This window comes from Amblyomma mixtum, chromosome 1 (genome assembly GCF_055824585.1).
Source record: "Amblyomma mixtum isolate Tamu chromosome 1, ASM5582458v1, whole genome shotgun sequence".
Taxonomy (NCBI): domain Eukaryota; kingdom Metazoa; phylum Arthropoda; class Arachnida; order Ixodida; family Ixodidae; genus Amblyomma; species Amblyomma mixtum.
The window spans coordinates 168,509,500-168,520,898 of NC_143012.1; the positions used below are offsets into that span (position 1 = coordinate 168,509,500).

An 11,399-nucleotide genomic window follows, 5' to 3' on the forward strand; every position below is an offset into this window, starting at 1 on the left:
CAATATGCTTCGCATCTGACTAGGCTTAACCTTAGCTAAGCCTCAGCCATTTTTTTGTCAAGGGGACCACTCCAATCAAGTGCAATCACCTGCGCGGTCACTCGAACAATCCATCTGGAACTGGTCAGCGATATGTCAGCGGGCTCATTCCTTCTCGCATTTCGGAGATTAACCGCCAGACGAGGACTGCCGAGCACCATTTACAGTGACAACGCCCTCACATTCAAGAAAGTGAACAAGGATTTGGGGCGTCTCTGGGATGCAATGCGAAGTGAGCAGGTGCAAGAGCACATTGTAAGCTCTCGGGTTCAGTGGAAATTCAGTGTGGAACGCGGACCCTGGTGGGGTGGCATCTACAAGCGGCTTGTCGGACTGACGAAACAAGCTGTGAAGAAGACTCCGAAGTGGCTACCTAACTCTCGAGAAAATGTCAACTACGCTGACCGAAGTGGAAGCTGTACTGAATTCCCGCCCACTTACTCATGTTTATACAGAGCCACATGAATCAGAGCCCCTTTGCCCCGCTATGTTTCTCACCGGACGACGACTGACCTCTCTACCGGCGCTGCAACGAAAGAAAATCGCTGCCCTGACATGAAACCACCTGCGACTTATGATATCGGCTCATGGTAAAGCGTTGGAGAGGTTCTGGAAGCGCTGGCGCTCTGAGTACCTAAACCATTTGCAGCTGACCCATTCCAAAGGTGTCGAACGGGGAAAACCAGTTGACATCGGCGACGTGGTCCTCTTAAAAGAAGCTCCGCAGCCGCGCTAATTGTGGAAGCTTGGCATAATTGAAAGGGCTTTCACTGGAAGAGACAACAGGGCAAGAGCATTTGAGGTCGGAATGCCATGGGGAACAAGACTTCGGCGGCCGATTCAACTGATATACCCTCTGGATCTTTCCTGATAGCAAACGACTTCGTCATTTCGGGGGGAGGGGAGGGGAGTGTGTCGGAGACGAAAAGGGCGACAAGATGCGGTGCCATTCGACACGCGATTTCCCCGGCCAAGGACCCTTGTACATGTGTGTGCGCGCGTGTGCGTCTGCGAGTGTGTGCGCGAGCCGACCGAGCGGCAGGCGCCCGATAGGGGATTTCGCGGCCTTCCCCCCGCGACCGTCCCTGAACCGGGCGGCGGGCTGTGAGGTCGGGCAACGCGGTTGCCCGTCGCCGTTTTCCGGGAACTCTACTGTCCAAGGTCGGAGAGACGGGAGCGGCGAAAGAAGAGCGAGAAAGGGGGACTCGGCCTGTCATCGGACAGCGGTTAGTGAGACGCTGAACGGAAAGGCCATGCGTCCAATCTCTCTGTAAAGTTTTCTCGTTTTACCGTTCGGCCAATTAAACCAGTCGTTAAGTTTACCGGAGTTCCTTCTTTGTGAACGAAACTAACGAACGCGTTCGTAGAGCACGTACTCTCTCACGTACAAACAGAAACGTTGTAGTACCGACTCCGATTTACGCATGTTCTGTGTGTGAAATTGCGGTTTTAGAGCTAGAGCAGAAGAAAACTGATGGCGCGGTAAGCTACAGCCAGGTATTTAAATTCAGTTCTTGAAGCGATTATGGAGCAGGACTCAGACAACCATGCTGATAAAAAGTTTAATGCACAAAACAGATACGTAGCAAACGAATATATTTGAGACGGGTTACGTTGGCGTGATTTATGTGATGGAGAGAAGCCCAAATAATGAGCGGGAACTCCATTCAAAAGCACCCGCCAAAACGGTCGCTGCTGTTCGCGACGTTGTAGCGCAGTATCTCGGCGCATTCTTTCCTCCCGGGCTCGCGCTGCTCCTTGGTGTGGGTCATCCAAACCAGCAGGGCGCAGCGACGTCCCCTGAACACCGGGAGCACGCCATGGCAGTTTCCGGCGCTGAATGCCACCAGGCGGCCGCACTTCGGTTGGACGATGGCCTGCACGGGGTGCCCACCGTGAGCGCTCATGGGTCTGGAAGCGTCCTTAGTAGAGTTCTGATGGCTGCACTAAATCATCGCTTTTTTTTCAATTTACAAAAGATCGGTTAAATGCTCGCTTATGAAGACGAGTTAACTTTGACGCTAGCCTCCAAGCTGAGTGTACATAATCTACAGCGTAAAACACGATGTACCGTGCAATACCACGTCGCAAGGATATATATACGAAAAAGCACGCATTACGTTTGCGACTGCGCAGAGCGTTGAACGAAACAAGACATACAACAGCCCTCAACCTATTGTGGCACTGCCCCGCCGCGGTCGCTCAGTGGTTACGGCGCTCCCCTGCTGTCCCGAATTACGCGGGTTCGGTCCCGGCCGCGGCGGCTGAATTTCGATGGAGGCTAAATTCTAGAGGCCCGTGTGCTGAGCGATGTCAGTGCACGTTAAACAACCCCAGGTGGTCGAAATTTCCGGAGCCCTTCACTACGGCGTCCCTCATAGCCTGGGACGTTAAACCCCAATGAACCAAACCACTCTGACACTACGACTCTAGCCAAGTCTTCCTGCATTCAAAAGACTTGCTCCAATAGTTCGCAGACATTGCATTTGAGAGCTAGATGCCCTCACACGTGCTGACTACCCGAAATAGAATTGCAAGAAATTGTGCCTCCTCTCTTCGTGCAGCCAATGTATTGTCAGTATTCTGTCGCATATTTTAGGCTCTAGCAGTACAGTTTTTGAATGAATGAGTACAAGTACTACTACTACAACTACTAGTATTAAAGGACATTATTCCACAAAATTATTAGGTACGAGCATATCGACCGCCTGGCCAAAGAGTCGACGCTGTTCTTCAGCCGCTTTAGTGCCAAGCCAGTCAAGCTAAGCGGCGAAGCAAAGGGAAGGGGGAAGAAGCCTAACCTCTGAGAAGCCGGGCAGCAGAAAAGACAACTCGGTAGGTCAGCATAGCAAGACGGGCAGTCGGCAGAAGAGGGGTCGGATTCATTGAGATGCAATAAACAAACACCACCACGCGAGCGACGGAGTACACTGGGATGAGGTGACGGAAGAAGTAACGCCCTAACGCGCATCTGTAACTCAGGTATCGCTATGAACTCGACACAACACAGCGAAATGAAAATCGTCGGGAGGTAGGGAAATCTTTTTTTGCGATATGGCCATATCTTTCTTTAAGCTGCAAAAATTGGACGCTTGACCAGCAGCACTAATCAATAGCTATCGCCGTCTTCAGTGTACGCAGTGTGATAACATTACAGACTTTTAGCACAGCGAGTACTGCTAACCGTGTTCCATGCCAGGCTAGTGCACACGCGCTGACTGGTCCGGACGCGGCAAGCGTGCGCGCGCTGGACATGACGTGGCGCCATTTTTCGACTCCCAGGCGTACTGCGCATGCGCACTGAGAGTGCGCGCTAGGCGGGAAGCCGTCGCGGCACGCGCTATGCTAACGTCTATTGAAAGGAACGTTGATCAGAGTGCGCTTCCCTCCAGGAAAATGGTTATGTATTCACTGCAAAATACCGTCTTTTCTCGTTCCTTGTGCCGGCTTCGTCTGATGCGCTGAGTAATTTACTTTCCATTATTCGGCCAAATAAGATTTCCAAGAGTTCTTGCGTTAAATACAATGACCAGATCTGCTCCCTAGAAGCAACGGCGGTGAGTGCTGTAAACCGTTTTCAGCAACGCTCAGCGTCTGTGACTCAGTGGTCATGGCGAAATGCTAGAGGCCCGTGTACAATGCGATGTCAACGCACGTTAAAAAAGACACCAGGTGGACAATACTATCTGGAGCCCTCCACGACGGCGTCCCTCAAAGCCCGAGTCGCTTTCGGTCGTTAAACGCTATGAACTCGTCCTCTCCACAACGCATAGCATTTCCGCTTCCGGCTCACTGGGAGGAGAGCAGCACCATGCAATGACGCTCTGGTTTCAGGTGATTGCTGCCGAACCAACATTCGGCAGTCAATTGCAATTATTTGAATTACAGAATTTGCCGCAAAAGCCCGAACTGCGCACATTATTCAGCCTACTTGCCACCTTCAGGCCGATTCTAAAAAATTCATGGGGCACTTTGACTGTCTAAACTGCGTAGAGGCGGAAGCGTTTTCCGCACCACTTTCGCTGCTTCTGTGGCACTGGTGGCGTACATATAATTGAGTACTAATCACTAAGTAATGACAAATCACTAATTAATGGTTAATTACTGATTAATGCCTGAACACTAACTGCAATTAATGGAGCTTAAGCTTCGCCTTTAGGAGCGGAACGCGACAGCGTGTTGTAGCGCTGCCAGGGAGTCCACGGAACGCCACCACCCGTTCGGCGCGATAATTGCCCTTTGAACGCAAGGCTTTTTGAGGAAAGGAAATGGCGCAGTAATTCTCCGTCATCTCGGTGGACACCTGAACCGCACCGTAGAGGAAGTTTGGAAGCGGGAGGGAGGATTAAGAAGACAAAGAGCGCCCCTAATGAAGAAAATGAAAATTGTATTCGAGGAAAGGAAATTACGCAGTAACTGTCTCACATATCTCGGTGGACACCCGTCAAAATTCAGGGGGGCACTTTTTTGACCTAAAGTGTGGTCACTTATGTGTGGTTAAGATGTTAAGCTTCGCCTCTAAGAGTCGAACGCGACAGCGTCTTGCAACGCTGGCAGGGAGTCTATAGAACGGCATCGCCCATTCGGTTCTACACCTCGCTCGTCGGTAAATTGGTTTTTGAGGAAAGGAAATTTATCAGTCTCTCATATCTCGGTGGACACCTAAACCTCGCCGGAAAGGAAGGGAGGAGGATGGGAGTGACAGAAGACACCGTATTCACTAGACGCGCCTTTGTTCATTCCAAACCATTGAGCTGGCATGGCGGAGTGGATAGCATGCTTGTCTCGCACGCCGAAGACCGGGGTTCGATTCCCGAGCTCGACTAATTTCCTACTCGGTTTTATTTATTTGTAGGGCCTGAATTGGCCCCGTTTGAAATTCGCGCACTGAGACGTCACGACCTTTTCGACCAATTGAAAAGCGTGACATTTCTGTCGACAACTGCTGCTTACAACGATTAGACATTAAAGGCTTCCGCCTTAATAAAACATAGCTCCAGAGGTGGCATAATGATCATGGTGGTCGGCTGTTGATCATTTTCGTGGAGTGCTCGATGCCGGACACGGCGGTAGCATTAACATGTAAGAGAATGTTAGAGGCCCGAGAGAGGGAGCTCTTTAATGAAAAACAGAGAGGCTCGTGTGCTGTGCGATGTCAGTGGACGTTAAAGAAAGCCAGGAAAGAAGTTGTCTTGAGCCCTTGAGTACGACGTCATTCATAGCCTCTGTCGCTTTGGGACATTAAACCCCAATAAAACCAAGTCCAAACAAGACACATCGACTCAGCAGACGTTTACTGCTCGTAAATGTCACAGTTGGAACACGTAAAGCGTTGGTCCTTGTTAACTCCGTGTGCTGTGCGATGTCAGTGCACGTCAAAGAACCCCAGGTGATCGAAATTTCCGGAGCCCTTCACTACGGCGTCCTTCATAGCCTGAGTTGCTTCGGGAATTTTAAACCCCAATAAACCAATAAACCAAACATTTACAGTGCTGATAAGATTCATGCCGAATTATGTCGACACGAAACTTTCGCTCAGTGGCTGACCTGCACGAGACTGCTGCTAGGGCGCTACGCTGACCTCATATTTCGGTATCGCTGACCTCGATTCATTTCACTCTGTGACAGCATCCAGCCATGAATGGTGCTGGCGTCGAGGGTGGTCTAGTGTCACAGACCAGTGAGCAATGAATTGTCCCGTTGTGCGCGCCGATAGTCCTCCTCCCTGTCGCATTTCGTAAAGTAATAATGCATAGATGCTATCTCTCTATCTGCTTCTATCTCTCTTATCTCTCTGCAAGAAGGTAGCCAAAGCGGTCACCCAGCAATCAAGTGGTTGCACGCGTGCCTATTAAAAACCACGCTTCTCGTCCCTTCTTGTTGAGCTCTTTTGATCGCGTGCCCGAAAAAATCGGGCTTCATCTCCTTTGTGCAGTACCGCCATCTCTTTGTGCAGTACCGCCATTGCGGTATCCCTTCCAGCGGGAAGACCTCTCGCGGTATCACCTGCTGCACTTCCGTGCGTTCTGTTGCCAAGCGCGCCTCGTTTCGCACGGCGCCAAATCTCCCGACACGCTGATTGTCCAATTCACAGATCCATAGTTGCGTCAGTTTGGTATACGGGTCAGCTAGGTGGTGAACAACGATCCTCCCACGCACCCGGACGCTGGTGCGTGGAGTCTTGGTGAACACGAACTCTCCACCGTGCGCGTCGTCGTTCAGGTAGACGACAGCGCTGACGTCCCGCCAGCTGAATTCCCAGTTAAGAGCCGGGCAGCTGGAGTCCTCCTGGAACTGGCAGTTGTCCGCGTGCAGCGGGTGGCTCATGTCCATCCTCTCGGTGCTCGAGTCTGCGACAGTGGTGAACCATTATGAATGTAGTGTGCGGCGGCGTTGCTGCAGAGGACCAGATCCAATCGAAGCATAATAGAGTTTTGGAGCGAGCTCCTCGATGCGAGCTCTCCTCCCTGATCCCTCCTCCTGTCCCAATCGCAAGCATAGCCTGAAAGATCATCTCCATGTAGTATTCATCCACAAGAAATTGGCCTGCACACCAAGAGTTGACGTTTCCATGAATTATTTTTTTCCACAAACAATAATAGACGGAAAAACCTGCATAGACACTACTTTGAGAGAGGATTTTGTTAAAAAAAGTTAGAAACGTATGCTTTGTAAGTTCTCTGCTGCTCGGCAGTTTTCTGTAAAAAATCGGCTTGTGCTTCTTTTTGCATTTGATTGCCACCCTGTAAAAGCCCGAAAGGGCAAACCATACTTTTAAATAAATAAATGAAGAAAAGCATCAGCTGCTGGTCTAAGGTCTCCGATATATCCCTAACGGCCCCATTATCCACCGCGGCGAATTTGATCTCCAAAGAAGAATATCACGAACTGCAGCAACCTCAAGCGGACTTTTCTCCCTTGGGGGACAGTTACTCGGGAGCCCTGCCCGCCATATCGTACGACCGTACGGGGTACTTTCACTAGAAGATGGTTTAAGCGTGCGAGTGTCTTTTAGCATGAGAATATGTCGGGAAGGTAAAGCTCCAACGCAGAGTCATCGTCGTAGTGACAAGCCCAGTTTTTTTTCTTCCCCTAACGCCCCAGGACATGAAGTTTGCATCAGTTTTTATGTACTTACTATTCAGCGCGGTCCGGCATGTGGTCTGCACGAGATGCATGTAGAGCCTTCTCTTGACCTGGAAATAGGCTTCAGAGAAGAGGCGGGCCCGGTCCGAAGCGGCCAGCATCAATCTCGTGGCGGTCGCCATTTCTGCCGAGGATGGCAAGTACTGTGAATAGAATAGCATTATTTAGTACACCGATGCTAGAAAGTCTCCATGTGAGACCTTCTGGCATTCATCTTTCAGATAACCAATTTTAATAAGATTTCAACCACCTTTATCTGCTCAGCTCTTACATAGCGCTGCTTTGGATTATCAGAATCTAAAATAGAAAAGTTCCTATTTTGGTTTTCTGTAGTGTACTGTCTTGTTGCTTAGAGAGCATTGGGTGGGTTAGTTTGCGCTCTTGCGCCTCACCGTGTAGCGTATGCATTAGTATCGTATGGGGACATGCCATTGCTTTCTTAATAAAATGGATTTTTTAACGTTGTTTCTGTAACTATACCTCTAATATGTTGCCCAGCGACGGTATAGGGTCTGCGTAGTGAACGTATAACTAAGGGAGTAATTACTCATTGACATCCACCCAAGCGCAGCCATACGGCTACAAAGGAAAGCTATACAGCTTTCTCAGAAACTTCGCAGTTAAAGAAAAATTCGTCCTGGTCCCGGGTTCGAACCCCGGACCAGGACGAATTTTTCTTTAACTGCGAAGTTTCTGAGAAAGCTCTATAGCTTTCCTTTGTAGCCGTATGGCTGCGCTTGGGTGGATGTCAATGAGTAATTACTCCCTTATTACAAATCTACTCCACCTTGGGGGATTTCCCTAAACATTTGGTCAACACTGTTCCCACTTCGAGTTATTGATCAATTCGCTCTCGCCCTACTATAAGCTTGCCGTCCCGGTTAGCTCAATTGGTAGAGCGATTGCTCCGGTGTAGCGGTGGTCCCGGGTTCGAGCCCCGGACCAGGACGAATTTTTCTTTGACTGCGAAGTTTCTGAGAAAGCTGTATAGCTTTCCTTTGTAGCCGTATGGCTACGCTTGGGTGGATGTCAATGAGTAATTACTCCCTTATTACAAATCTACTCCACCTTTGGGGTTCCCCTAAACATTTGGTGAACGTATAAAATATTCTAATGACACCACATTCCTCTCTAAGTCAACGTTGAAGTTTGGAGGTGCCTCTTAGAATTAAGCTTGATTTCTGTAGAGTGTAGTGCTTGACAAAGCGCAGGAGATCCACGCAAGTTCACGAGAGTGAACTGCTTCTTTTCGCCGAATGTTGTGCCTGATTCTTTAACCGTTCCAGTGAAGTTTTCTGATGTCATTCGGCGACAAGCGTGCTGCTTAAAATTCGATAGGTACGAATCCCACAGTAATAACAATATTCCCCTTCTGAATATTGCGTGCGCAAATAAAAACCAAATTCCAAGCCTTCCATCCTCTTCGGGGACGAAGGAGTAACGACGTGAGTTGCATCTGCCGCATCTCGATGTGGCCCCAGTGAGAACCTAGATTCGTTTATGGGGTCTTACCATCTCAAAGCGACTGGGGCTATGACGGACGCCTAATGAAGGGCTCCGGAAATTCCGTCCACCTGTGGTTCTTTAACATCGGAAATTAGATTATGTGGCGGGATCATAGATGTTAGGCCGGTTTGCGAACTAACGCATCCCTCCCTCCCATTGGTTTATTTTGCAGATGTCTTTTGGTGTTATTACACACTTTCTCCAACTTTTGAAAACATTAACAAAAGTAGTCCATCTTTATAGGCTATTAAACTTTATATACACCTAAAGAGCCCGGACAAAGACGTTTTGAACAGTAAACTCGCCGCTAAAAGTCATATGTACTGTGTGTATGAATCTGGTTTTCTCTCTGAGTATAACAACGGCTAAACGAACGTAGGGGGTTTCTTCTCACATTAATGACGTCTGCGGTCCGGTATCCAGTGAACGCTTCTTTGTCGGTGAGACGGCGAGAATACATCTCGCGGCCGTTGTCGACTGGGCCTGCCAGCTGCGAGAAAATTGGGACTTTTAGAAGAAGAGCAGTGCGAATCTGCTTTCTTCGACAGTGGTAGCTGGTATTAGCTCTTTGCTGAAGAAATCTGGCCAGCTACCGCTTTGCTATTCGCATTATAAAAACAAATACTGTCCTCTGATTTTTCTTTCGTCACTTGAAGGGCTCACAAAAACCAAGAGTGTTATATGCGCGATGAATTTTTCAATCACTTCCCTAGTGTAAATAGTAGAACAGCGTATTCCATGTCTTGTATAAAAACCATAAGACAGCATTGAGAAACGTACACTGGTTTTAACTTCATAAAAAACAAGACATACGAAGGAATACGTACAACATTGCGGACGCTTGCCTGTATGCATGCTTCCGGGGGTATTTCGTGTTTTTTGAGCAGTAGAAATAAAGCTGTTCAAATGAACCAAAAGTTACGCAAAAATGGCAAAATAATAGGAGCGAACTGAGTGTAGTGTTCTGAAGGCGTATATACGTAAAGACATTGAACGCCCTCGAATGGCTGTCGCTCCTACCCTCGAACAGGCGCACCTAAAATGACTGAGATGTTTAAAAAATGTGAGAAAATATGACTTGCTCCAAATTTGACCAAGACGTCGCACTCTTCCTGGCTCATCAGACCATCAGCGACTACGCTCTGCGGTACATTGAGGCACTTCTCGTCCCTGGTGACCCGTACTCCGGCGTTGAGGAACTCGCTGTCGCAGTGAGGCAGCTGGTCCTGAGCATGAGAGAAGTATCAGAAATCACAGGGAAGTGATGTTCAACAAGGAGAAATTACACTTCCTCAGTAAGGCGCTTACCCTGGTTGCTAAGAATATATGTGGTCACCGAAGAACCGAGAACAGCAGGACTGACTCCGCCTCTTACTTTTGGGTTTCCTGCTCGGCAGTTAAGTTTCTAGAATTCAGGTGGTACGAACTATGGTACTAGCTTTCCCGATTATTCTGGGGTCATGAATGTGGAGCCTGGGAAAAAAAAATCGAACGCATATTATATTCTCCTTTCTCTCCTTTTCTGCAGAACCCGAGCGAGTTCACCACACTTCACCATTCCTCCTCTCTCCTTCAGAGCTCCTCATCCGCTTTCCTCCTCATGATTTTCGAGGCTTCAACGTTGGTCTCCACAGTGCTCCCTCAAAGGGCCGCAAACAGAGGCTAGAAACTAAACGATCTTGGGTATGTGCTGTTGAGGTGAAAAGACCTCTTCATACTCGTGTTGACGCACTTTTGGAATATTTTGAGCAATTGTTTTCGGCACTGCTCTTGAAATACATCGATTTAACTGTCATCCGGGCAGAACAATTACATTCCATCAAGTTCAAAGTCAACGCTTGTCGTCGTTCTTTCGTTCCTTTAGGTGCAGTCACACCTTAGGTGCGTCCAAAACGATGGGTATAAAAGTACATCGATTTAACTGTCATCCGGGCAGAATAATTACCTTCCACCAAGTTCAAAGTCAACGCTTGTCGTCGTTCTTTCCTTCCTTTAGGTGTTAATGACTGCGACATTGCAACTAGCGTGGAAACACAAGGACAGCGACACAAGAAACCGACGGGACAGCACGCTAGACTTCACCTGACGTTTTAATGCACACATAACAGATTTTCACACTTCTATTCGGCGCATGCTCAGGAGACTGTACCCCCGCCCCGTTCTCTTGCATTAAAACGTCAGTTGAAGTCCAGCGTGCTGTCCCGTCGGTTTCTTGTGTCGCTGTCCTTGTGTTTCCACGCTAGTTGCAATGTCGCAGTCATTAACGAATTCACACCAACTAGCCCAACTGTCTTCCATGATCATATTCCTTTAGGTGCAGTCACACCTTAGGCGCGCACAAAAGGATGGGTATAAAAGTAGGTCCAAGCGTTTTCTACTTGGTGTGCTGGCGCTTGCTAGCAACTTCCCAGTCTTTGGCACTTGGTCGGCGCTGGCGAAGCAGGTTCGGAAGGAGAGACATATTAACTGTCTCACTATTCGGGGCACACCCCAAGAAGGCCGTGAGCGAAACCATGAAGGTGAGAGTGAAAGCAAGATGCCAAAGCGGATTGCTCAGGAATAATTTCGACAACCCAGGGATTTTTAACGTACACTGATATTGCACACCAGACGGGGGTAAAAACTGGTATATTTCTTTTTGAGGAAACGAAATGGGGCAGTATCTGTCTGACATATCTCGGCGGACACCTGAACCGCGCCGAAAGGGA

General features: G+C 48.7%; 1 protein-coding gene across 1 annotated transcript; it reads right to left on the reverse strand.

Moving 5' to 3' along the window:
• Positions 1-1,699: 1,699 nt before the first annotated feature.
• On the reverse strand, positions 1,700-9,175 carry LOC149369731 (prolyl 3-hydroxylase 3-like). The gene is made up of 4 exons (XM_089577100.1): positions 9,086-9,175; positions 7,178-7,328; positions 6,199-6,389; positions 1,700-1,916 (listed from the first exon to the last, which is right to left on the reverse strand). Exons 1-4 carry the CDS (start codon positions 9,149-9,151, stop codon positions 1,707-1,709), a joined length of 618 nt encoding a protein of 205 aa, XP_089433226.1. The 5' UTR covers positions 9,152-9,175; the 3' UTR covers positions 1,700-1,706.
• Positions 9,176-11,399: the final 2,224 nt, after the last annotated feature.